This window comes from Manis javanica, chromosome 11 (genome assembly GCF_040802235.1).
Source record: "Manis javanica isolate MJ-LG chromosome 11, MJ_LKY, whole genome shotgun sequence".
NCBI classification, from domain to species: Eukaryota; Metazoa; Chordata; class Mammalia; order Pholidota; family Manidae; genus Manis; species Manis javanica.
Window position 1 is genome coordinate 104,380,504 of NC_133166.1, and position 27,896 is coordinate 104,408,399.

Here is a 27,896-nt window from a genome sequence, read left to right on the forward strand (position 1 = left end):
GTTTTGTATTTTTTTTTGGTATCCTTAATCTACAATTGCATGAGCAACATTATGGTTACTAGACTCCCCACATTATCAAGTCCCCCCAAATACCCCATTACAGTCACTGTCCATCAGCATAAGATGCTATAGAATTACTATTTCTCTGTGTGTACAACCCTCCCTGTGCCCCCCCATTATGTCTGCTAATCATAATGCTCCCTTTTCCCCCCTTGTCCCTCCCTTCCCACCCATCCTCCCCAGTCCCTTTCCCTTTGGTAACTGTTAGTCCATTCTTGGGTTCTGTGGGTCTGCTGCTGTTTTGTTCCTTCAGTTTTTTTCTTTGTTCTTATGCCCCACAGATGAGTGAAATCATTTGATACTTGTCTTTTTTCTGCCTGGCTTATTTCACTGAGGATAATACCCTCTAGCTCCATCCGTGTTGTTGCAAATGGTAGGATTTGTTTTCTTATGGCTGAATAGTATTCCATTGTGTCTATGTACCACATCTTCTTTATCCATTCATCTACTGACGGACACTTAGGTTGCTTCCATTTCTTGGCTACTGTAAATAGTGCTGCGATAAACATAGGGGTGCATCTGTCTTTTTCAAACTGGGCTCCTGCATTCTTAAGGTAAATTCCTAGGAGTGGAATTCCTGGGTCAAATGGTATTTCTATTTTGAGTTTTTTGAGGACCCTCCATACTGCTTTCCACAATGGTTGAACTAATTTACATTCCCCCCAGCAGTGTAGGAGGGTTCCCCTTTCTCCACAGCCTCACCAACATTTGTTGTTGTTTGTCTTTTGGATGGTGGCCATCCTTACTGGTATGAGGTGATATTTCATTGTGGTTTTAATTTGCATTTCTCTGATGATTAGTGATGTGGAACATCTTTTCACATGCCTGTTGGGCATCTGAATTTCTTCTTTGGAGAAGTGTCTGTTCATATCCTCTGCCCATTTTTTAATTGGATTATTTGCTTTTCCTTTGTTGAGGTGCGTGAGCTCTTAATATATTTTGGATGTCAACCCTTTATCAGATATGTCATTTATGAATATATCTCCCATACTGTAGGATATCTGTTTGTTTTATTGATGGTGTCCTTTGCTGTACAGAAGCTTTTCAGCTTGATATAACCTCATTTGTTCATTTTTGCTTTTGTTTTTCCTTGCCTGGGGAGATGTGTTCATGAAGAAGTTGCTGATGTTTATGTCCAGGAGATTTTTGCCTATGTTTTTTCCTAAGAGTTTTATAGTTTCATGACTTACATTTAGGTCTTTGATCCATTTCAAATTTACTTTTCTGTGTGGGGTTAGACAATGATCCAGTTTCATTCTCTTACATGTAGCTGTCCAGTTTTGCCAACATCAGCTGTTGAAGAGGCTGTCATTTCCCCATTGTATGTCCATGGCTCCTTTATCATATATTAATTGACCATATCTGTTTGGGTTAATATTTGGACTCTATTCTGTTCCACTGGTCTGTGGGTCTGTTCTTGTGCCAGTACCAAATTATCTTGATTACTGTGGCTTTGTAGTAGTATTTGAAGTTGGGGAGTGAGATTCCCCCCACCCCCCGCTTTATTCTTCCTTCTCGGGATTGCTTTGGCTATTCGGGGTCTTTTGTGGTTCCAGATGAATTTTAGAACTATTTGTTTCAGTTCGTTGAAGAATGCTATTGGTATTTTGATAGGAATTGCATTGACTCTGTAGATTGCTTTAGGCAGGTTGGCCATTTTGACAATATTAATTCTTCCTAGCCAAGAGCATGGATGAGTTTCCTGCTTTGTATTTTCATATGTCATTTTATATCTTTTTAACCCCGTGAAGTAGGTAGTATCCATTCCACAGAAGAAAAAATGAAGGCCCCGAAAGAACAAAACTTTCCTAAGAAGGCAGATGGGATTGGAGTATCTGAATCCAGAACATTCTGATTTAAAACCCACATTCTAAAGCCTCAGATCATTTAAAACTCCCTTTTGCTTCTGATTTCAGTATTTTCCCTTGCCTTTATCAGAACTGTTAACTAGCAGCAAGTGAATGTTGCCTTCTTTCTCTAACTGCATACCTATGGTTCATTCACTTTTTAAATACTTGCTGAAGATCCCCTGTATGCTCAACACTGCAGGAGAACAAGTGATCACAAAAACACTAATGAGCAGTGATTCAAGAAAGGCTGAAAATAAAAGCTTAGAATCTGACTTCTTTCCTAACAATAAATTTTTAAAAAATAGAGGAGAGACTAACATCTTTGTAGAGCATCTTTTTTCAATTTAAAAGAGAATTTTAGGAACAATTGTAAAATCACTGAATGTTCTGTTAGTCTGGTCCTTGGGGAAGGAAGCATGGGCCATGATGAGATTAAAAATGCAAGGGTTTTTATTCGGGAGAATGCTTATGTGTAAAAGAGAGTAGAAGGGAGCCAGAGATGGCTGGGAGAGCCATCAGACTGCAATGCAAGTCTTAAGCCCCATGAAGGAACAAGGGCGAGAAAGTTCGAGAAGCGTCCTAGACTGTCCTGTAATCTAAGAAAGGTTCAGCGAAGCCCTTTGGGAAAAGTTCTTAATCTAAAGTCGATCTGCTGACAGACAATTCCCATCTTCCTTAGAAAGGGTCAGCCTGAGTATCTCTGCTATCCCTTGTCAGGGGCAGAACCATTCATGTGGGAGGCCTGATGTGGGCCTTGGGGGCAAATTAAGCAATGACTTTCAAAGCAGCAGCTGACATCCTTCTTTAAGTACATTCAGTGAGTGAGACGTGCATTCTGCTGTCTGCCATGCTCTGGTGGTGCAAAAATGCAATGTATTCTGCCTTGCTGGTTTAGAGACTCAACCTGTATTCTACGTTCTTGATCTAGAGTTCCAAGGCAAATTTCCTGTTTTCCTTTCCTGAAACCCTTTAGTCAGTATGAACACCCAGAATCACCCAGAGGTCCAAACCACAGAGGCAGAGTGATATAATCGACCTGATTGACTCACCTTATCCAGACCCAGCCCTCCAGAATGGACCTAAAAGACAGCATAAATTTGGGCTGTAGGGTATTGGGTCAGACATCCAAATGACTGGAAATACTCTTGTATGGGAAGGACAGAGTCCCCATAAATTCAAAGACCCAAGACATGCTAGGACTGTACCCCTGACGAAAATAGAAGCCTGAAGTAGTTGCCCCAGTGTATTGGCTTTCTTGCTAGCTTTCTCCATCTTTCATTTTCTGGAAAAGGGGTGGGCATATTCTAAATGATTCTTTGATTAAGTTCCCCCTCATATTTGGAAAAAATCTCAGTTTAGCAACCAGGAATTAGGCATTATCATTAAAGTGCTATTTTGAGTCCAGAATACAAGGGATTGTGTTTGTTTTTATTTAAATAGTACATATTTTTAATTCACATGACAAAAAGCCCACAAGGCACAAAAAGATAGAGGGAAAAATCTCCTTTCCACCACTGTGTCCCAACCAACCAGTTCCTCTCTCCAAAGAAACCAATGTTAACCACTTTTTGTTCTCTATAGATGCATTTTATACATTTAAGAGCAAATATGAATATATTTTCCCAAACTTTTTACACAAATAATAGCAAACCATACACTCTGTTCAGAATTCCTAATACTGGATTGTGTGGGTATACCATACTTTATTGAGCCAGTCCTTTACTAGTGGACATTAGGGTGGTTTTCACTCTGTCCTGTAAACAACCTTGCACACACGTCATTTTACATGTACATGAATATAGATGAAGGGTAAATTTATAAATACTGCTCAAAGGATATAGGCATTCTTAATTTTGGTGAACTTTCCCCAAATGCACCTAACAGAACTTGTACAAATCCTGCAGTGCCATCAACAAAGTGTAAGTCAGGGATTAACTTTAGATCAGACAGTATGATATGAAAGATGGAAACACTATATAAAATCAGATTGCTACCCACCTGGCTATAGTTTTATTATCCCTGAAGACCAAAGCCTCCCAGAGGGACACAGTACAGTAGTTATCTGTGGTTTCACTTTCCATGGATTCAGTTACCAGTGGTTAGTCACAGTCCTGGAGCAGATGATCCGCCGAATGTATCAGCAGGTCAATAGTAGCCTAATGCTGCATTGCAGTGCCTATGTCATTCACCTCATTTCATCTCATCACCTAGACATTTAAAAATCTTACATCCCCACAAGAAGGTGAGTACAGTACAATAATAGTTTTAAAGAAAAGACCACATTCTCATAACTTTTATTAGTGTATTGTTATAATTTGCTTTATTAGTTATTATTGTTACTCTCACGGTGCCTAATTTATAAATTAAACTTTATCATAGGTACGGGTGAATAGGAAAAAACAGTATGTGTTGGGTTCAGTACTATCTTTGGTTTCAAGCATCTACTGGGGGTTTGGAAATTATACTCCCTGCAGATAAGGAGGGGGGGGGAGGCTACTGTATAATCAATCAGTCACAATAATTATTTTGGATATTTATATAAATTGGGTCAAGGACCCTCCTTCCCTTCTGAGCCACTAAGGTAAGTGTGCCAAAATCAATCAGAAGCAAAATTCCTGACTAGAACACTCAGCACCCATGGGCTAGTGAAAAATCAGCAGAAGCCAAATACTGGGACCTCTAAGAAGATCCTTTGCAATTTCCTTCAGTGTCCAACTTCTAGTGGCCACAAATTCCTTCTACTTAATCGTCCCGGAGTGCCGACAGCAGCGCAGAATCACTTCAGGGGTGATGATGCGCCCCATTATAAGGCAGCGAACGCTGAGGTCAGGGGATCGCAGGGCTCAGACGATTTTCACCACAGCAATGGTCAGCTGGGAAATGCCACTGTGGACAGTGAAGAAACTTGAGGCCTCCGCGGTTTTCCTCCATGTGAGAGGGTCCTGAAAACCTGGCAGGTGAAACACCCTAATCAGGCCTTAGGTTAGAAATCTCTGGAGTCCTCTTCAGCCTGCCCTGTTTCTGAGCCTTGGGGAGAATCTCCGTCTCCGCCAGTTCCCCAGGTGGGGGGGCCTGTACCCCCGGCCCGGCTCTGGCCGGCGCAGTCCTGCCTGGGGCGTTCCTCCTCGGCTTTTTCGAAGGCGACTGAAGTCTGGCTCCGGGACGCGCGGGTCACGTGATGCCGCTCCCCACGTGACTGGCCTGCGGTGTGGAGGTGGGCGGGCCTCGAGCTTCACGTCATCACGACGCGCGGCCACGGGAACCAGAGCCCGGACGACCACGGAGACGGCTCCAGCTCCTCCCTGCCGGGGCGGCGGCGGCGGCGGCTCTTCGGCTGCTCCCGAGCCGCCTGCTGGCCCCGCGCCCCACTCCATCCCCACGGGCGGGGAGCGGGCGCGCTGCAGCCGGGTGGCCCCGGGAGCGGAGGTGAGTGGCACCCAGATGGCGGCGGTCAGCCCTTCCTTCCTGCCCCTCCACTGCCTCCACCTGGAGGGGCCGCCTCTCTTCCTCGTGCTGTCAGGGAGGAGACTTCCTCTCCTCCTCAGCTCCCACCTGGAATTCAGCCTTACCAGATTTGGACACAGCCTCCACCCTCCACCCCACCCTCCCACTCCCTTCCATGGAATCTTCCCTGGTGGAACCCTTCTATTCAGGTGTTAACGGGAGTCCCAGAATAGGTCACCTGAAGCAGGTGAGGCTGGTGGATGTGGCCGAGACTGCCTGGGGAGGCAGGAATTCCCAAGGAGGAAGCCCACACTACACCGGTGTTGCTGTCAGTTTTGACGCGGAAGCTGTTAAGCCCAGTCATACGCTGAGCCCCGTGGGTAGCCCCCGGAAAGTCTTCACAGAAAATGGGCATTGTTCAGACCTTCGTTACATCTCCAGAGTTGAAACAAAATTGACGTAATGAAAATCTTTTTGAAAAGCATCGTATGCTTTGATAAATCACCTGTTCTGTAAAATGTGTCTTGCAGAGTGGTTACAGAATAACACGCTACTGTAAACAGGAGTAGATGAGAATCTAGATGTGGTTTTTGCTATTCAAAAATTATGATTGTGACTTGTGGACTCTTGAAGACCATAGTGTTTTTCTTGGATCATTTTAGGAAGTTTGGGGTTCCATGTAAGAGGAACTCTCTCTTAACTACCCTATTTGGTTCCCCAGAAATTACCCTTGAAGCAAAAAAAAAAAAATAGTGTGACTAAAGCCTGTCAACAACCAAAAATATACTTCTGACATTGGGGGTTTTTTTTGATATGTAGACTATTACCGAGTTCATGTAATTGATGCATACAAGTGAATTTTGCAAGTGACTGTCTATGGCAGTAAAATTAGTAGTGGAGTTTTGATAAGTTTCTATCCAAATAAATCTCTTTGATTCCATGTAGAATTACTACAAATACTGATTTTTTTATTGGGTGATGGACATTTACTAATAGAGTAGGAAGACCCTTCTATAGAAGAGGTTCAATAGCTTAATCAAGTGAAAGTTCGTGGATAAGAAAGCATGGTTTCCATTATTCAGTGTAGGTATTGGGACCTCATTTGAAGTTTCATTTTAAGAAGAAATCTAGATTTATGTGGAAGCTTTCATAAATAATTCTTTGCATACTTCCTTAGAAAAAAAATCATTTTCACTGACTGTATGCTTTATTGCTCTAAGTTGAATGCACAATTTTTCATTTCTTGAATTCAGTTACTACACATCTGTCAACACCTGCTAGGATATAACAATATATGACACAGGTTCCCCACCATCTAAATACTTACCCACTTAATCTATTTACAGTATTAAATAATAGTGATAATCATACCTTTTAAGAAATTTTATCTTTTCATTTTATCGTTTGAGGCAACAGCTTTGTGAATGTATTCAGGACATGTATAGTTTCTATTACAGAAGAGTTTTGATTGTAATAAGTGTCAAGTGGTAGAAGCACTCGATGGTATTGTAATTCAGAAGAAGAAGGGATCGTTTTTACCTGGGATAATTTTTAGATTATGGTAGTAATGCCAGGAATCGGAGTGCTTTGTACTTGTGGTGTTTAGGTCTGAGGAAGCCTCCTTAATTGGTACAGCTGAGTATCTTCAGTTTCCCATCCTTCAAATAAATGCATTATTGTTTTTTTCTGTCTTGTAATTGCAGAAGCCAAGGACTCCTTTCATTCCTTCTCCATATTGCTTGATGGGAGGCATTATGGCCCCCAAAGACATAATGACAAATACTCATGCTAAATCCATCCTCAATTCAATGAACTCCCTCAGGAAGAGCAACACTCTCTGCGACGTGACTCTGAGAGTAGAGCAGAAAGACTTCCCTGCGCATCGGATTGTGCTGGCTGCCTGCAGCGATTACTTCTGTGCCATGTTCACGAGTGAGGTGAGTGGCAAATCGTCTCCTCCGCAGACGAAACTCACATGTGTAACCTTGAAGTTGTCTCATTTCATTCAAATAGTAGAAGTTTCACGTAATAGTGATTTTCTCTAGTATGGTGATTAGATGGGTAGACTCTGGGTGAGATCTGCCCCTTGATCGTGCCTTAGTTTCCTCATCTGTAAATCAGGGATAATAGTAATACATAATAGCATATGGTTATTATGGCAATTATTTGATAAAATTACATATAAAGTGCTTAGAACAATGCCTAGCATGTGATAAAACACAAATGTCAGCTAGTGGATTTTACTTACTGTTTCTTAAATTAGTTTTCCTGTTTTTCTCCCTAAGTTTAATACCTTAAGTGGCTACCAGGGGGATAGGGAGGAGGGAAGGAAAGAGGAGTGGGACTCTTCCTAACAATATATGAAGAAAATCAGTATTCATTCCTACCAGTGTAGATTTTAGAGTAATTTCAAAGGAGAGGAGGACTACTGCATGAATGACTGTATAGACATATGAAGTACAAGTTGGAAAAAGATACTGACTCTGGAGTTTAGCAGTTGACAAAGGGAATTAGGAAAAGGTTGGCTTGACAAGAAGAAAGGTGGTGCTCAGAAAATAGTAAGAAAGACTTTTAGTAATTTGCAAGACACTTAAAATGTAGAGGAAGGCTGGTTAATGTATGACGAGGTACTCTTTGAAAGCTGAAAAGAAGAACACCGCATTTTATTTTTCAAGATCTCCAGTCTGATTTTTAAATTTTAAAAAGATTATCTTGATTTCTTTTTTTTTTAAGCTTGAGTGGTGAGAATGCCAGAGCTTATAATATCACTTATCTATACTTAAACATATGCCTGAAATATTTCCTTATGGTAACACTTTTTAAAAAATCTTTTTAACCACCAGGATTTTTTTTAGTTAGTCCTGTCACTTTAGTAAAGGTGTTGCTGCTGGATCTGAAAAGGAATATGCTAGTAATGACAATAACTACCTTTCATGGGCCAGGTTCTGTGTCAAGTGACTGTTACATCTCATTCACTCCAAGAGTAGAGGTTATCATCTCATTATACAAATGAAGAAACAGGGTCTCCGATATTAAATGACTTGCCCAGAGTCACATGGCTTACAAGTGGTAGAAGTGGGTGGGATTTACTTGTAAGTTTTCTGACTGTAAAGCTCAAACCTTTTGCTAGGTCTCCTCAGCCTTTGAAATAGGATATTCATATTTACTGTCTAATTTTAAAGCCAAAATAGTCTATGATGCTATGAGCCAGTGTGCAGTCACATGGCTGGTAGGAAAAACATGGAAATCTGATATATCATTCCGGCCAATCCAGCCTAGTTTTAAAGTGATCTATTGTACTGTGACATTACAGATCCCTCTCCTGTACTGTCCTCTACAGTATCTGCCCAGGAACATCAGAAGCAGTTGGCATTTAACTGAGTGAGGAGGGTGTCACCCCACAGCTGCTGAGCTTGAAATGCTAATGGACCAGGACTGCCGACTGTTAATTATATCATGTGCATCCTGTTCTCTGCCAGCTTGAAGGAAATTAGTCTGTGTTCATTCTTTTCTGCACATTCAGAAATCAGTATGGAGTTCTCTTAAGAGAATTCTCATTTTTTCCTCATCAGTGATTATCTTAGACCATCTGAAAATTCCAGATGATTTTGTCTTTATTTTTAAGAGTACTTGATATAAAGGAGAGGTTCACAGACTTGGATTGTAGGCACAATTCTCTTGGCAATTCTGTGTGAACCCTGGCAACCATCTGACTTCACTGGGTTAATCTATAAAATAGTGATTGAACTTGATGGTTTCCCTATTCTCTTCCAGCCTTGAAATGCTTCTGAAACGTGGTCCAGTTGAAAGATCATGGGAGTGAGACAGAAGGATCTGAGTTTTATCTCTTATAGTTAAGACGTCTTGGCAAAGTCACATACCTTCTTTGAACCTTAAATTATTTACATTTTAAATGGCAATGTGAGACCTAACTACCTTACCAGGTTACTGTGAGAATCAGATGAAATAATAGTAAATGAGAAGCAATCTGAAAAATTGTAAAGCAAAAATAAATGTGAAATGATACTGTAATTGTTCTGTTACTACATAATGAAGTTATTTCCAAATATAAGCATCTTGGCTGATGGGAATATAGTATTGAGTAAGAAGCTTCTGGAATAAATGTACTTATATATTCTGTTTGTAAATACTTACACTGTGTCAGTGTTAAAATGTTTTCCCCAAATAACATGCTAGTGACTTTTTTAATGCTAGCGATTGATTTTGTTCTTGTCTTTGGTAAAGAATACTTGTTGATTATTATTCTGGGCTGGCGGAGAAATAGAAAATGATAGGCAGTTCCTAACGAAAGTCCACTGGAGTTTTGCAAGTAATTTGAATTTCTGAGTCATTTGAATTTGAATTAGCTAAGGGTAATACCTAGTAATATTTTTATAAGGTAATCAGTTTTCAGATTATTTGCTGTTCTGTAAGGTTGAAGATTTTCATCCTTAGCTAAACAGTTTTCTGTCATTATCTGGCTTCATCAATACTCACAACTCCAAGGATATATTCTAGATTAAATATGCCACCAACAATTCAGCAATCCCAAAATTGAGTGAACCCAATATTTTGAAAAAGTATCAAACAACATTGTATTCAGACAGTGTTGTAGCAGAAGGCCCCTTAAGATGACCTGCATGTTCCTTCTCGTCATTACCAAATGTAGTCTAAGGACAGATGGGACAGGTCCTAGAGGGCCTGGCGCTATGACCCAAAGGGTTCTCTACAAGCATGAAATGTCACTAAAATTTTGTGTATTATTGTAAAAGCTCAGAGACACTAGTTGTATGTTCGTAGAATTTTTGCATTCTATTCTGTGTAATTCATCTGTTTGTTTTAATATGAAACAAACTTTAAATTATTCACTAGTAAAATAGATATACCAGGAAGGTGTCATCTCGCTGTGTGCTTCTGGGTTACATACAACTCCTCACTGTTTGAAAAGCTACAAATATATGCCATATTTGCTTTATATAAATCAAACAAAATAGACCATGATATTTTTAAAGGTGTGTATTCACTTGATATCATTAACATCCGTTCAAGCTCTTGAATATGAGATTCTGCCTTTACCTGGTGGAATTATAACCACCATTATTTCATGCCCTTTGCATTTTCAGCTTTCAGAGAAGGGGAAACCTTATGTTGATATCCAAGGTTTAACTGCCTCTACGATGGAAATCCTACTGGACTTTGTGTACACAGAAACAGTACATGTGACAGTGGAGAACGTGCAGGAGCTGCTCCCTGCTGCCTGTCTGCTTCAGCTGAAAGGTACAGATGTTAACATTGCTATTGTTCATGCCAAGGTAGATCTGGAAATGTTTAAATTGATGGTGTAAACTTAATCGGGAAAATCGTGGAGACAGGGTGTGGGTATGTTTACTGCCCGGGGCACAGAAGATCAGATTTCAGTCGCAATATAAAAGAGCCTTCCCAAATGTGAGTATTTGGATCTTTAGAAGAGATTGTTTACACCTTCTCTGTTCTTAAAAAATGAAGGAAGGGATAATAGATGTGTTTTCTCATTTAGGAACACAATAGCCCTGCAAGAAAACACAAGAAACCGATGCTACTCATTGCATATGTGGGTGGGAACTAGATGGTAGGTGGGCTGGGGGGCTAGGGAGGCTAGTCATGGTGAACCATTTGTACCTGTAATTTTTTTTTGAATCATATAAATTATCTATTAAAAATGTAAGTTGACACACAAAAGTGAAAGTGTAAAGTTTTCACAGGTTTAGAGATGGTCTCCTTTCCAGTTCCGTCTGTTTTTCTTAACTTGTAATGATGCTTCTGTTATTTTCAGTTTTCCTATACTTAGGAAACATGATCATTTTCAGCTTTTAATACATGATTGAAACAGCGTGAAGCTTTTGCATCAGTGCACCAGCTATAAAATTAAGTTTTTACACTGAACTTTCCAATTACAGAAATATGAGGTTGTTATTACTATCTCCTGTTTTTCCTTCACTGGAGTGTTTAAGTTTTCATGTAGAGTAGAAACTGGATACATTGTGATGAATTATAATTGGTTTCAGAGCTTCATTCCAAGGAGTTTTATAGGCATTTTTTTTTAAATCGTGCACTGTGCTTAGAAGCAGTTCGTCTTGCTCTTCTTGTTCTAAAACTGAAGCAGAGACAGTGGTAAAAGCCCTGCTGAAGGTCACATGGCATGTAAGGCAGAAACAGGATTTGAATTCCTTAAGCATAAAATTCCTAATCTGATGCTGTGTAGAGATGTCACCACCCAAGAATACAGAGCGGTCCACACCTGGCCGAGTGTCCTGACGCACTCACTGTGTTTGTCCTAGGGGTGAAGCAAGCCTGCTGTGAGTTCTTAGAAAGTCAGCTGGACCCTTCTAACTGCCTGGGCATCAGGGATTTTGCCGAAACTCACAATTGTGTTGACCTGATGCAGGCAGCTGAGGTTTTTAGCCAGAAGCATTTTCCTGAAGTGGTACAGCATGAAGAATTCATTCTTCTAAGTCAAGGAGAGGTGGAAAAGCTAATCAAGTGTGACGAAATTCAGGTACAGCTTTGGTTTGATACTATGATTTCTTTAAAACTGGGCCATTACAAAACTTGGAAAAGCAAAGAAGCGTTTCTCTAGTAGGGCTTCCTAATCAAGTGTCCTTATGGGCTCCAGAGGTTTCATTAAATGCCCCTGAAATTATATACCAACTTAAGTTGCATATTTATGGGAGGGAGTGTGCCTCCTTTCTCAGTGAATTATGTGAGCCCAGTGGTTACAAATCACTAAACAGACTGGAATAAGCAGAAATTGGAAGTAAAGTAGATTTCTGTAGAACATTTCTCTATTACCCACTCACTCATTTTACAAACATTTATTGAGAACATCTAGTGTGTAGCCACCCCTATACCAGGTCCTGTGGATTCAGAAATGAGTAAGACACAGCTCTTATTTTTCAGAGAATTCACTGTGTAGAGGTAGAGACAGACAAAAAGATGAAAATTATTATAATAGAGTGTAATGATTATGAGCCTATTCAAAGTGAGGAAATTAAATGGAAGAAAGAATAAACCTTCTGGGTTCAAAGTGGATCACAAAGGAAGAGACTAAAGTTTGCAGATCATGAGCAGGGGCCAGATCTTAAGTGTCTCCCAGGGGTGCGAGGGAGGAGAAGGAGAGTCCACATGAGCTGGGTGCTGAGGAGAGCCTCACGCAGCAGAAGGCAAAGGCCTGGGCCCAGGTACACATCCAGTGACTTCACCCACAGGGAGAGTCTTAGCCAATACTAATTCCAAATCGTAGTACCAGGAGGTTAGCAGAGTTGTCACTGCACTTAGGTCTGTAGTTAGTTTAAGAATCAGAGTGAGAAGTCCACCGTAGGGCAGGTAGATACCTCTGAAGCCTGTGCCATTAATCTAACCTCCAGTATCCAATTCTTTATTCTAGTTAGTAGCTCCTAGAAAATACCTAGCAGAGCCCAGTGGGTAAAAGTCGGCCTGTTGGGTTTTGTTTCCCCGGTTAGGAGAAACTCAATTCTGTAGGAAAGCAGAGAGTTTGGTTTTACTCCTCTTGCTCTCCTCAGGTAATAATAACAAGTGTATTTTAAATCAGTGGATTCCCAGAAGCTAGGGGCACCTCAGTTTAAACAAGAGATACAAGGAAAAGAGTCAAAATTTGACTAATATTCTAAGTGCTGTAGGAGGGATTTGCTACTTAAAGAAATCCTGTGCTTTCATAAACCAAGTGATTTTCCCTGATTTATTTTGTTAAAAAAAAGGATTTTCATGTAATAAAACAAGTCTCAAATAGATTTTCTGTCAAATTTTAGCCAACTTTTTCTTAACCCCCTTCCCCAGCGAGTGACTCTTCTGAGGAAGAGCGATGAGGGCATGTTGGTGACATTGTTTCCAACAAAGGGGGTAGTTTCCCAGCTTGAGGTTTGACGCGCTGCTGCACACCAGCCCAGGGAAGCTGCCGTTCCAGCGGCGGCTGGGCCAGTCTTTGCTCAAGTTTTGTTCTTAGCCTCCCAGTGTGGGACATTGTGTCCGTGCACTGAAATGCCAGGTACAGCAAAATGACTCATTCTTCACTTGGAGACTGGTAATTTGCTAAAATATCTTGATTTTTCTTGATTTGTCCATACTAGGAAATCTGTGAATAGAATGAGCACTGCAGCCTTGCAGGTCACTGCGCGTAATGACAACAGAGCTACCATTACTCAGCAGTTACTTCTGGTTCGTTTATCAGCTGTTTTCTCAGCACTCGCATCTTTGTGCCCAGAATGGTTCCAGGTGCCAGGGATCCAGCTGTGAACAAAACAGACCAAAAACCCTGTGCCCTGGAGTTTCCATTCTGGTGGCACCATTCTTGTTTGTTTGTTTGTTTATCTTATTTCATTCTTACAACCCTGTGCCTTTCAGAGGACGAAACTGAGCCTTCAAGGATAACCACTGTACCCCAGCTTGTTAGAGGTAGACGCGGGACTCCTCACCACTAAATTATGAGTGGGCCACCTGGTTAGTTTGTTTCTAATTGACCAAATCAGGAAGCAATCACAGAAGTCATTTATTTTAGAACCAGATAGAAACAGGGAGAGCAAATGGTAAAATAACGTATTTATGCAGAAGCCCAGGTGAAACAGCTTGAGCACTCTTGTATCTTCCTTAAGTGTCAAGACTGGCCTTTGCTTTTTTTCTGGAAAAAGAGAAAATGACACATATTTTTTTCTTCTATATACCAGCCTTCTGGTAGGAAGAGATGTCTGAACTCCCCATTGCTAACACTTCCTCTCAATTACATAAAACAGTAGAACTTAAAACAGTGGGAAGCAGTGTATTATGTTGTTTAGAACAACAGACAGGTTTAGTTTTGGCTGTGATATGTGTTACCCAACCACTAATCTTGTTTCCTCTTCTATAAAATGTGGTTAATAGTTGTACCTCATACATAGGGCTGTTCTGAACATGAAATAAGAGCAGCAGTGCCTGATACATAAAGGAATTCTCTGAAAATATATCATGAAGAATTTTTTCACCATAGTGAAACATTAATTTGTTTTTTTTTCTCCTGGTTCAGTTGTTTCTCTAGTTTATTCTGTCTTCAGTTAGATCAAGGATCTCTGCCCATGACTGAGAAACACCATTTTAAGTTGATGTAATTTAAACCTAGAATGTGTCAGAGTCTAGCATGCAGCTGTTTAAAACTCTTTGTCATTCTTGTCTTTAACAAAAATTTTCTTAAAAATCACGGGCAGTCTTCACCTCCCTCCCCTGCATCTAATCCATCAGTAGGCAGGGTTAGTTTGACCTCCCATATCTATCACCACTGCCACAGGCTCAGTGCTGACACCTTTTTTCTAACATACCAGCAGACCCTCTGTCTCCCAGATCTTAGCCCTTCTAAATTGTTCTTCCCGTGGTAGGCAGGGTAATCTACCAAACATCAGTAGATCCTGTCACTAGCCTGCTTGAAACTCGTTAATGGTTCCCAGCTGCTCTTATAAAGTCCTGTCTTGTAGTGCTCGCTATGGTCTGGCCCTCGTTTACTTCTCCAGCTTGATCTTTTACCCTTCTTCCCCTCCCTCATTCTTTCCTTTACACTACCCTTCTGTCATTTCCCTGTCACAACAGAACATGATGTAAAGATGGAAAGGGTCGATATCTGTCTTGTCCAGTTTGCTAGCCACTAGCCATGTGTGGCTCTTGAGAGCTTTAAATTGGCTAGTGTGATTGAGAAGCTGGATTTTTTAACTTAATTTTAAGTAATGTAAGTGTAAACAGCCACACTAGTGGCTGCCATACAGACAGCCCAGTGCTAGGTTTTTTGCAACTGCTTTTCTTTCCGCCTTAGGGTATCCTCTTAGTCTCCCTGGCTAACTGCTACTCGTCCGTCAGATTTAAAACTGATGCATCTGCAGCGAGGCCTTTGACCCATCAGTCTAAGTTAGGAAATCTCATGGTTAACCAGTCTCATAGCCCCTGTACTTTTCCTATATGGAATATAAAGACAGAGTGGGATAGCTTATTTTTCTGATTTAACCGTTATTTCCCCACTTATGAGCAAGGTTCATGTCTGATCTGTTCATCACTTTGTAACCAGTCTCTGGCGCAGTCCTGGCATTTAGTAGGTGTTCAGTAAATCCATCAAATGAATGAACATTCTGAAACATTTTCTGTGTTTTCAGTTCTTGGGGAAAGCTCACCGAATGGTCTCGTTATCTAGGCACTCTCACGCTGTGAGAGGTACGTCTGAGAGCAGGTACTCTCTAGGGCCTGGGGGAGGGAACAAGACCGATGCTTAGGTGTCTGTCTTTGGGAGGCCCTAGGCATTATCACACCCAGTGCTCTTCCAGTGGCATAACGTAGGCTTTTAGGGTGAGTCTTACTCAGTTTGACATATGCAAGTTCAGGCCAAGTTCCCCAAATGGTTAATTATATATATCATCTCAGATAGCACAGGGTTCATGCACAGTTGTTCAAATACTAGTTGACAAAGCTCTGAAAGCTGCACTATTCCAGACAGTGAGGTAAAGGGAGTTCCCGCCTCACAGGCTTGGGTGGGCAGTTTGGGGAACAGTCTTGAGGTCATCAGGCAACACTTACAAATACAAGTTATTTTAAGAGCCCATTTTGAAAAGGACAACAGATTCCTCCTCTTAAATTTCTGAAATGACCAGAAAAAGGTTTAAGAATCGAAAAGATTCTGAAGTAAAAGCCAGCTTGTGACCAATGGTTCGTCAGACACTATCTGTCTTAGATTTTTAACTCTATTTGATTATAATTATTTTCCTGGTCTTAGTAAGTTGTGTCTGAGAAGATTGTTTTCCCAAGAGCCCAGCTATTTCCAAAAGATGGGAAATATTGGTGGTGGGGGTGGGAACAGGAAGAAGAAAGTAAGCATGGTTGGTTTTTGAGATTGTGAGATCATTAGAAAGCAGAGATCCATGATGTGATACTATATCACACATTTATAGGTGGATTCTGAAGAGCCGGTCTTTGAGGCCGTCATCAACTGGGTGAAACATGCCAAAAAAGAGCGAGAAGAGTCCCTGCCTGACCTGCTGCAGTATGTCCGGATGCCCCTGCTGACCCCCAGGTACATCACGGACGTAATAGATGCTGAGGTGAGTCACGCAAGACGTACAGGATGCAAAGCTTGAATATTTCTTAGAGCTTAGTCTTGTGTACTCAGAATTGGTTGTTTTAATGTAGGGACCTAGTTTCCTGGTGCCAGAGAGGGTGGTGCTAGGTAGTCTCCAGGTAATTGCTTGGCAAGTCAGGCTCCTGACATGGATGCAAAGATACAGTTACTTTACATTTTTTGTTTTTTTGTTTTACTTGCCCCTAAATGTTTTACATAAGCAACATCAGATGATAAATTTTGTCCTCTTCCCCATTAAACATCAGTTGTTCCAAATAGCCCTGAAAGTAATGCTCTGCTTATCATTTCTCTTTGTTTTTGCCCTCTGGTGAAGCCAACATAAAAGTAGTTTGATACATTTTAATATCGATTGGTTTATATCATGTTTTTTTAATAAAAGTATTTATAAAAGAGTTTATTGATGAAAGTGGTTCTCCAACGTAAATTATTTGTAGTATGCTTTCATGATTTTTACCATATATGTATGTGTGATACATATACTGGACCGTCCTTCAGGGGAACGCTGACTTAGAGTACGTAGGGAAGGCCCAGGTCAATGAGTGTGTTCATGCTTCTGGCCCAGCCCTAGATCTTTTTGGGACTTAAACTACAGACATAGTTGTTCACACTAGAAAAGTTTTCATTAGTGTCACGTTTCAAACTCTTTGTCTCCTACTTCTAATTTCTTACTATGACCCATCCATAGACCCTATTTATTTCCTCGTATTGTGGTTAGGAACCCAAACGCTGGAGCCAGACACGGACTGAAATCCCAAATTTACCATTCACCTTGCAGCGAGGGAGCCCAACCTCACTCTGCATTCCCTCCGCGCCCCTGATGGGGCTCCTCAGTGGCGGAGCCCAAGCAGAAGCCAGAGGGCTTGGAGGCCAGAGGACACAGGCCCTATAGACCAGTCTTCTGAGCCAGAGAGCAGAATGGAAACAGGAGCAGAGTGAATGTGGGGCAGCAAATGAGACATGTCCAGTACAGAGCTGTATCGGAGATAGACACAGGCGTTATGACAGTGCAGTGAACCTTGGGGATTTTATTTCAGACATGATTTACTTCTTCCTGTCATCCCAGAAAATAAAGGAAGCCTTTTGGTTTTTCCCTTTAAATTTGTGTTAGTTACTATATACATGTATTTGCATAGTCTCTGGAAAGATGTATAAACAAAAGTAGTTACCTGAAAGTCCTAAGGTGGGCGGGGAATACTTCTCAAATACTTCTTTTTATATCATTTGATTTTTGAACCATGTAATATATTATCTATTCAGAACCAAAAAAAGTTTCATCATTTCTGGAAACCCACAGCATCGTTATTAGGAGCAGCCCGCCTGGAGCCACAGGGCTTGGGAAACTAATTGTCTCTATTAATCGAGAAGTAAATTCTTTACATGTGCTATCTACGCTCTTACGGTGTCAGAGGCTGCCCCTGCCGCTCACCCCGCCGTCCTTTGTGTCCCAGCCTTTCATCCGCTGCAGTTTGCAGTGCAGGGACCTAGTCGATGAAGCAAAGAAGTTTCATCTGAGGCCTGAACTGCGAAGTCAGATGCAGGGACCCCGGACGAGGGCTCGTCTAGGTAAGCTGGCATCCTGGCAGATGAGTTCAGGACAGTTGAAATACAGCGATCTGGGCAGTGATGTGCGATAATTCAGAGCCTGGACTCTGGAGCCAAACAGAATGTGGGGGTGCCGATAGCAGGTCACCGCCTCCAGGCGCAGTAGCTTTAGCAGGACACCTGACCTCTCTCTGCCTCAGTTGCCATGTGTAAAATGGGGATCATCATAGCTTCTGCCTCCAAGGTTGTCATGAAGAGTAAATGAAGTAATTTATGTAAAACTTAAAACAGTTCTTGGCACATAATCAGTGTCACATGTATGTTAGCTATTACTTATTCGTTAGGTATGTTAGCTATTATTTATTAGTTACATATTTAGCTATTGTTTGAGCAAACAGACCTAGATTCAAATCCCAGTGCCACCACTGACTGGTTGTATGACCTTGGGCAGGGTACCAGTTTACCTCGGCCTGTGCTTCTACGATGAGGATATGATTGTCTCGTCTCACTGGGTTGTTGGGGAGCTTAAATGAGACAATGTATGTAAGATGCCTAACACTGTAGCTGGCACATAGTAAGTCCTCAGGTGCTACTTCTCTTCCATTTCCTATCCGTCCTACTTCTTGTCCCGAGAGCCTATATTATGTGTAAAATCATTTTGTAGGTTATAAAGTGCTCTGTATATACAGGGGAGTATATTGTTTTTATTATTTCCTTTGCTTGCTCTTACCTGACTGTGGATACATGCGTGCTGAGGTGTTAGTTGATAACTAAGCTGTTCATTGATTGATTCGAGTAAAGTGATGTATATTTTTTAATGGCATAAGTACTGTATGTTGATGTAGAAATTTTAGAAGTACGGAGAGGCAAATAAATAAGTAAAAATCATCCATAATCCCACCCCAGAGATACTGCGTTTTTTTAAAGGGAGCTCTTAGAGAAGGGTTGATGCCGTTGGGTTAGTTCCTGCAGGATGACAACATGGGATCTGCATCTCATACGAGATGAAAGATACCGGCGCAAGATCGTTTGGTTGACTGAGCTTGAAAAACCAGGAAAATACTGGAAAAACTTACAGTAAAATATTTGTGTAACTACTGTTGGGAGCTTTTTTTATATTTTTAACTGTGGTAAAATACATTAACATAAAATTTTCCATTTAACCATTCTTAAGTATACAGTGCAGTAGTATTAAATATATCACATTGTTGTACAACCAATCTCCAGAACTCTTTGTCTTACAAACCTGAAATTTTGTACCATTAGGTAACAACTCTCCCCTTCCTCCTTTCCCCCTACCCTTCTGGGTAGGAGCTGTTTTAACTAAAACAAAAACCTAGAGCCCTTCAGGGATACTTTAGCGCATCAATTTCTTTTTCTTAATTGATGGCAAAAGTCATGGACTGAGAGAAAATACGTTCAATATGTATAACAAAGGTTAATATTCCTAATATAAAATGAGTTCACATAAATTGGCAAGAAAAAGAAAATAACCTAGTAGAAGATTGGCGTGAGAGATATACTGGCAGTACACAGAAGAGGGAATTTAATTGACCAATGAGAATTTAAAAACATACCCCACTAGCAGGTCTAAAAACAAGGATTAGCACATGCTATTTATTAAAGTTTAAAATATGCATGCTCTTTGTGTCCCATCTCTGAAATCTATACTACAGAAATAAGAAAGAAATATGCATAAGAATGTTTACTGTAAGTTGCTAATACTGCATTACACAACCTGAATTCTGTCTGAAGGGGAATGAATGGTTGACTGAATGATAGTACAGCTGCACCATGGAATACTATGAAACTATTGAACGCTTTTAGTCAAATAGACATAGCTGTGTAGACAGACTAATTGAGTATAGTAAATGGGGGGAAAAACTTTTCAATGCAGAAAAACTCCTATATACTTATATGTATATGAGCATAAAGGATATGTATGCAAGGATAAACACTAAACATTTAACAAGGTGTGTTGCAGGGGAATATTAACTACTAATGTTTTATTTATATACCTCTGTGTTATTACCATAAACATGTGTTATTACCGTGAACATGTGGTCACTATAATAAAATACATATTCTTTAAACACCAGGTGAGCCAGCGATGTAGTGGGAAGAGCCTGGCCTAGACGATCATCCATTATGCTTGCTTTGTTTCCTACTCCTTGTAACTTGCAGTTTGAACTTAGACAAGTCCTTTATCTCCTCTAAATTACTATTTCTTTTCTATATATTAAGAAGGTTAAATTCAGTCACTAAGGTTCTTTCCAGTGCATACGACATACTTGTTTTTGCAGAGGTGTACCAGATAGTACATGTAGCATTCACAAATTGCTTATTAAATGGAACTAAAGCCCCTAAAAATTTCTGTGAACCAGCAAACCTGTAAGAATCCTTGGAGGTACATTCCCTGCATTTCTCTGAACAGACAGCAAAAAACTCCTGTTTGCTTAGAGAACTTGCTTGTTGCCCTGAGCTTGAGAAATTAGAATGATTCTACTTGCCCTCATAGTTTTGAGGTTGTTTCAGAAGCTCAAGAAAGGAAATTCTGAGGCTGTTTCCAACTATATTCTTAATATAGCATCTCCTTGTCAGTGCCATAAAAGTAAACGGTTCCTACCATTGTGCCCTCTACCCATCTCTGTTTACAGAGGTTCCTAACCAGCTACCAGAATAATGACGCATACAGCCAAAGGAAATTAAACTTGCAGCTAAGGAAGAATAGCATGCCAGCTAATGTGGGGATTTTGTTTTGGTTATTAACCTTACCTATTACCCTCTCAAAGAAGATAAAATGGAAATTGCAGTTCCTAATATGTCACTATCTCCTTTTCTGAGCTAAAGATCAATGCATTTGGAAATGTAGGTCTCCGACCTTGTTATTTTAGCAGTCCTGCCATCTGCTGTGCTCCTGTAAGTTGAACACAGCACGTATACACACCTTGCTGTCCTTTCTCCCCTCCACACAAAAAGAATGACCATGGCCATGTCAGGATGCCTCAGTTTTACTAATGTGCTTTTTCACTGTTCTTGTCAGGTGTTTTAGACACTCTTTCTTCCTCATAAAGATAAAAATCTAACTTAACAAGTACCCTGTTGGCAGAGAACAAACAGGCTTCCTTCTGGTGGGTTCTTTTCCCTGGCTCTTTTTCACATTAGGTTGTTAGAAAACCAGTCCCCAACTCAGACTCCAAAGAAATTTAAATCCTTAGGAGTTCTTCCAGGGGTGGAAGACATTCTAGGCACAAAGCAATAGAAGAAATTCACCTGTTTTCTCTCCTGCTTTGTTTTTCTCTTGCAGTTTATTTATCAAGGAAACCAGGCTGTTTGGCCTGTAGAATTTCCCATATTCTGGATTTTACTGATTGCATCCATGTAGTGTCATTTAACATTCTTCTGTCCCCTGTATTTCATATAAACTGGTGGTTAGACTAGAAACTTGGTAAGATTCAAGATCCAGGTTCAGTTTTTTGGCAAGAATACTTCATAGGTGATGCATACTTCCTGTTGAGCATGATAAAGTAGTGAATTAGCTTTCACCTAGTGACTGTAGCTGCCATTGGTGATTTTTGTCAGGGCCGTTACTTCATTGGGGTGGATGTGTGTTTCCTGCCAGTTTAAAGGCACTACATTAGCTCTCTCAAGTCTAGGTTATTTATAAGATTGCTTTGGTCTCAGAAAGGCCTTCCTCGTAACTGAATTGTCCAAAAGTTCTAGCTAACTTATCTCTCCATGAGCTGTATTAGAGCAGATACATAGGAAACTCTCAAAAGATGTTGCTCTTTGAAAAGAGACAAGATAGAAAATATTTTGTCAGAATAAGACCTTAGGAAAAGATATAAAGGCTACCAACTGTCTTCTTTGGAAAAAGAGTAGAGAAAAATATCCTTTAAAAACCTAGTCTTATGATGACCTGAGAGCTTTGATGAATTGGCAGAGAACATGGTCATATAGTTGGCTAAATTGGAAAAATAAGAGCTCATGGAAAAGAGATTTAAAAAATCTATTGCTTGGTTCTTAAGCTCACCTTTTTTGAAACAAGGTTAGGAATGCTCTTTCCCCATTACAAAAACTCCCACTTTTGAGTTTTACAGGCTGAGAAGGTCCCGTGGGCTTCTCTCGCCCTTAGAACCTCGGTTACTCTGCCCTCCAGAGTCATCTAGGTAGGTCGAAGTGGGGAGTGGTAGGTTCACGTTTGCCTTCTCGAGTTTTAATGTTGTCCAGAGATTTAAATTTCAGAGATTCAGGTCTTCAAGAGCTAGAACCTCAAGGAGAAGTGATTTCCTACCAGCAGCCTTACAATGAATCTCCTATTTCAGACTGCATCTCTGAGCCACATAACAAAAGATTGCCCAACAACTGTTTCTGCTTTTCTTCCCTGTAAGTAGTCACCCATCCAGGGATGGTACAGTGACCTGTTTTTTTTCCCCCTTTGTCCTCAGGAGCAAATGAAGTCCTCCTGGTGGTTGGGGGCTTCGGAAGCCAGCAGTCTCCCATCGATGTGGTAGAGAAATATGACCCTAAGACTCAGGAGTGGAGCTTTTTACCAGTAAGTAATGGTGGAATCAGTTGTGGGACAAGTTAAAATGTCCTCAGTCCCTGTCTCCAGATCCTAACTACTAATCCAGCCCTAAAAGTAGAAAAGCCTAATAACAGCATGTTCCTTCCAACAGAGGCATGCACACAGTAGGTACTCAGCAGTTATTGTTTAGTTTAGCAGATTAGACTTCGGAAATGTCAGTGGCCCTGTGTCACACTCAGCTGGGCACCATGATTTCCACACCTTCCTCAGCTGCTTGTGTTAACTCCCAGCATGTTCCATTTGGTCATGCCCTGCTCTGAACTCAGTGTTAAATTTTGTCAAATTGAACTAATGTTCAACTGAACTCAGAAATCTGTATATTTTTCCCTTGGCATGTCTCTGCTTCACTTCATAATAATTCTAGAGAAAACGTGGAAATCTTATAATCCAACTTTAAGGGTCTTGGAATCCTGGCCCTTAGATTAGCGGTGCCGGAATACTTTGCCACTTTATGGAAGGGCATCAGTTTTAGCCCAGTGCCTTGTCGAATAGAAAGGCACCAGGTACCGGATAATGGAAAGACATGAAATCTTTTGGGAGCCATGGAAAGAGGCAAACGTGTGGAGGGCTTGTTTCTTCTAAGAGCATCACAAGCAAGAGGGTGTTCATTCAGTAGGCAGGCTGCTGGAGGCCACCTGGGGATGAACCACTGATGCAAGAAGGGTTCGTGGTGACAAGTGAAGAAGCAGAGGTGTGTGGATGGACTCAGGAGGAGACAGCAGGCCAGGCCTCAGGCCTGAATGACTTAAATGCTCTGTATCTCTTCTCTCCTAAACCCCTAGAGCATCACTCGTAAGAGGCGTTACGTGGCCTCAGTGTCCCTACATGACCGCATCTATGTAATTGGTGGCTATGATGGCCGCTCCCGCCTCAGTTCAGTGGAATGTCTGGACTACGCAGCAGATGAGGATGGCGTCTGGTACTCTGTGGCCCCCATGAATGTCCGGCGAGGCCTTGCCGGAGCCACCACCCTAGGAGGTAGGCTTGGCCTGCAGGGCAGTGTTTGCCCTTGGTTGCAGCGGTCTCAGGGCTCGTACCTCTCCTGTTGTCTGACAGAAGCATGAAATGTGGAGGATAGTGACAAGGTCAAATAATCCTTTTTGCTTTCAGAGATGTCAGTGTTACCAAAGCTGCTCAGTATTCATGGATGTATCAACACTGACGACAGAGCTGGTGAACCAAGTCCCAGTGTGCTGCAGGGGAATTCGCACTATTGTACTTTTGCAAACTTCATCTAGTGTTTTTGAGGATTCCATCCTATCCCATTCTTTTCAGATGTCTATACTGTGTTCCTTATCTATAAGACTTGAGTTTTCCCATTAAAGAAAAACCTGTTTTTGTTCCCAAACGTGAAGGATTTGTGGGGAATTTGTAGAAAAGAGAGTTATTAGTAATCTGTCATTCTCTAATAGTCTGTGATATTTTTCATTCTGAGCAGATATGATCTATGTCTCTGGAGGCTTTGATGGAAGCCGGCGTCATACCAGTATGGAGCGATATGACCCAAACATTGACCAGTGGAGCATGCTGGGAGATATGCAGACAGCCCGGGAAGGTGCTGGGCTTGTAGTGGCTAGCGGAGTGATCTACTGTCTAGGTATTCAGTCTGGCATGCAGGGATGGGAAAGAACTTAATGGGTGGCAGACTAATGGGTGGGGATCCCTTTTTACCAGAACTAAGTTCATAGACTTCCTTCAGCTAAAACCTGGGTCTGTCCCAGTATATTTTCTGTTAATCGGGATTATCTTTTTTGTGGAGGCAGAAAACAGGGTACTCTCAGATTTCTCTGTTGGAACTCTTGAGGGAGAAGAACTGAAACTCAAACAGTTGAAACAGTCAGAGAAAAACAGACTGGGAATGGGCGTGAGGATTACCACTCCACCTGCAGTGGTCTCTACTTTGTCTTTCAGGAGGATATGATGGTTTAAATATCTTAAATTCTGTTGAGAAATATGACCCTCATACAGGACACTGGACTAATGTGACACCAATGGCCACCAAGCGCTCTGGTAAGAACTGTTGAGATCTGAGGGGAGGGACAGTAGACATCTCCGTCAGATCATACACGTGCAGGGACGTGCTGTCACAGGACAGGGTATCAAATCAGAGTTGTATTTCCTCCTTTACTATAGATTCAAAGTGAAACATGAGTCAGATTCCATTTCTCTCTTTGCCTGTGTTTTCTCTAAACATAGAATAAAGACAGCTTAAACTTTCAACCAGATTATAAATTTGAGGGCAAAAGCCTGCCTTTTTATTCTTTTTTGTATGTTTTTGTTCCCTCCCTGCATTCTCTGATACCTCGTGTGGGTTCGTGTAAGCCCCGCACGTTAAGTGGCGAAGGCCGATGCACAAGAAGGGCAGCTGTCTGCCTCTCTGAGAGCTTCTCCGAGTAGAGTAGGCTGGGGTGTGAGAGAAGAGAAAATACTGATGCTGTGCTGTTCTGATGTGCTGCTTCTGGGTAAAAATTGCTCTAGAACCATAGTCACAGTTCCTTCTTTGCACCTTTACTGCCTGACTTTTTCCACTTCCTGCTTTTCTGCTAGTAAAGAGGGTTGGGCTCTGAATTGATGAAAGTTGAGTTCATTAAAAAATGAAGATGAGAACCATATCAGTTTTCAAGTCCCAGCAAAGGTTTTCCAGATCGCTCACCTGCGCTGGACTAGATCATCTAGGCTGTCCGGCCCCAGCCCACATCCCTCAGCTACCCTGGAATTCATCTAGTTATCAGTGACCATGTTCTGTTTCTATAAATCAGATCCTAAACTTAGTAGTAGTCATTTGGTATGCCTTTTTTCTCCCCAGGTGCAGGAGTAGCCCTTCTGAATGACCATATTTATGTGGTGGGGGGATTTGATGGTACAGCCCACCTTTCCTCGGTTGAAGCATACAACATTCGCACCGATTCCTGGACAACTGTCACCAGTATGACCACCCCACGATGCTATGTAGGGGCCACAGTGCTTCGGGGGAGACTTTATGCAATTGCAGGGTGAGGATTTAGAAACCACGCCTGCGTCATTGTGCGTCCGGGGCAATGTGATCTGATCTTCATTTTCGGGTGGAGACAGGGTTTGGGTCAGGGAGACAGCTCCAGGGGCAGCTGTGGGGTAGGCCTTGTACGAGGAGGAATAGAAGTCTTCTTTCTTCCTTTTGCTTCTCCCCGACTCAGATACGACGGGAATTCCCTGCTGAGCAGCATCGAGTGCTATGACCCTATCATCGACAGCTGGGAAGTAGTGACATCCATGGGAACCCAGCGCTGCGATGCTGGCGTGTGTGTTCTCCGGGAGAAGTGACCACAACTGGAGCGTCATGCCAAGCCAGTAACCGGGCCACGGGTAGTTTGCTGAAGAGGCAAGGATCCTTTGCAGAATGTCTGTTCCTCACTCCATGCACAGGGTGATCACAAGCACCAGGGCGGTGGTGGTTGTGCTGACTTGCCAGGCACTCCCCTGTGCGCTGGCAGTTGTCCCCGAGGACGGTGGGTAACAGACACTCCAGGGAAGAGAAAGAATGCACACTGACGGGGTGTGAGAGGCCAGGTCACCTCTCCTTGTGGTCTAGTGAGCACTTTCTTGTCATCTCTCACTTCCTGTGTGCTTGGAAGAATATATAAACAGATATATATGTTGTGCCTCATGTATTGCAGAGAATTAAGGTGAGTATGGCCTGTGAGGTGTGGGCAGTATCCAGCCTAGCAGATTGGGAGGATACCAGTTTGAGTAAGCTTGATAAAAATCCAAGTCTTTTGTTTTCCAGGAACGAATATCTTTCCTAGTCTACAGGTAGCAAAGGGCAACACAGTTCCATTCCAGAAGACAACAAAGGGAAGGGTCCTGTCAAAACTCGGGGGGCCTGGGGACAGACCTCCCTTAGGGGACAAGGTTGGTATATCAGGACTAGGTTTACAGTAGTGAAGTAAACTAAATTCGATGGGAAATGAGTGATCCTAGAACACCACTAAGTATGACCTGCAAGACAGACAGTGTATTATTTGAAGGGTCTTGTATTTCCCCTTGCGCTCTCCAGAACTGCTGTGTTGTGCATCTTAGTGCTGGAGACCGGAAGAATAACAGAGTGAATAAACGTTGGGCTGGAGCAGAGGTGGAATAAATGTGGGAGTTCGATATGCCTGGGAACAGATTACCTGTGATTTTACAGTTGTCTTACTCCCTGCCAGGGCTCATCTGCCCATGGCAAGGTTCGCTTTAAATGAATAAGGGACTATCTCTCTTTGTTGAATCAAATACTACTACACTTCCATACTATTTATTTGAGGGTGGGATGGGGGTGGCCGAAGCCTAGAAGTTCAGCTACCTGATTATTGCCCCGTTCTTGTGAGGGCACACTTCTGTGAAGGAGTCGTTTTTACTGCTGAATTTGGTACATTTAGTCCTTGCCCTACTATGAAGTTCCCTTACCTGTCCTTAGATTGGATTTTATTCATCCAAGGAGAATAATCAAGGACAGCCAAAATTCTTTTGTCAGTTCCCATACCACCTGTCACCATTTCTGAGCTCCTAGTCAAGGCTCCTCTGTGTTAATGGAGTGAAATCCTTGCTTTACCGTATTGGGAGGGTGGGAACATGATAACCTTAACAAGGACGCACTTTCTCTTTGGTCTGAAATCCCATTTTTTCCTCTTCCCTGAGTTGTATTAAAGAGTTCATTTCCTTTGTATTTTTTTAAGAAAAAATAAAAATTCAGCTGTCTTAAATGCCTGTAAGAGTTTGTGGCTATCCAGTGCTTTCTTCCCAGCATTGTGGGGAGCAGGCATAGAGCTTCACTGTAGGTCCCACCTCTCTAACTTGTTCCACCTGTATGTTTGCCACCTAGCTGTGCAACGGTCTGTGTTAGCCACAGGTAAGAGGTAACCATTTTACCACTGTGGAGAGTCTCATCAGCAAAATGTGTATCTGAATTTGCTGTATTCATTGACTCCTCTAACACATGGAGTTTACTTGAAAACCAGAGAGAATAAGAGGCGGTCTTGAGCTCATTTAGTACCCACCTGAATTTCAGGGTTTTAGTCACCCAGTACTTTTTCTGTTTGCTTTGACTTACGTGTTTCTGTCTTATGTGACAGAAACAGCTATGCAAAAGGGCTGGTACTGTCAGAGCAAAGGGAGCCAAAGGAGAAGTTAGTTATTTTCACTAAAGGCTGCCAGCCTTTCTTTAGCAGATGGCTTGATTGTGCCTGCTGACTTCATAAACCACGGCCATGAAACGTGATTCATCCTATCTCAGGAAGAGATCCAGAGGAGATTGAGG

At 41.8% G+C, this 27,896-nt stretch overlaps 1 protein-coding gene across 1 annotated transcript; it reads left to right on the top strand.

Moving 5' to 3' along the window:
• Positions 1-5,138: 5,138 nt before the first annotated feature.
• On the top strand, positions 5,139-27,342 carry KLHL12 (kelch like family member 12). The gene is made up of 12 exons (XM_017659108.3): positions 5,139-5,336; positions 7,058-7,291; positions 10,478-10,631; positions 11,672-11,889; positions 16,304-16,453; positions 17,940-18,054; positions 22,482-22,588; positions 23,404-23,599; positions 24,060-24,218; positions 24,533-24,631; positions 25,428-25,614; positions 25,795-27,342. Exons 2-12 carry the CDS (start codon positions 7,097-7,099, stop codon positions 25,919-25,921), a joined length of 1,707 nt encoding a protein of 568 aa, XP_017514597.1. The 5' UTR covers positions 5,139-5,336; positions 7,058-7,096; the 3' UTR covers positions 25,922-27,342.
• Positions 27,343-27,896: the final 554 nt, after the last annotated feature.

Excerpts from the sequence above, each read along its gene's own strand:
- KLHL12 (XM_017659108.3), top strand. The coding sequence starts at position 7,097 with ATGGGAGGCATTATGGCCCCCAAAGACATAATGACAAATACTCATGCT. Across the intron at positions 24,219-24,532 it reads CGGAGTGATCTACTGTCTAG|GAGGATATGATGGTTTAAAT; the intron begins GTATTCAGTCTG and ends TTTGTCTTTCAG. Across the intron at positions 25,615-25,794 it reads AGACTTTATGCAATTGCAGG|ATACGACGGGAATTCCCTGC; the intron begins GTGAGGATTTAG and ends TCCCCGACTCAG.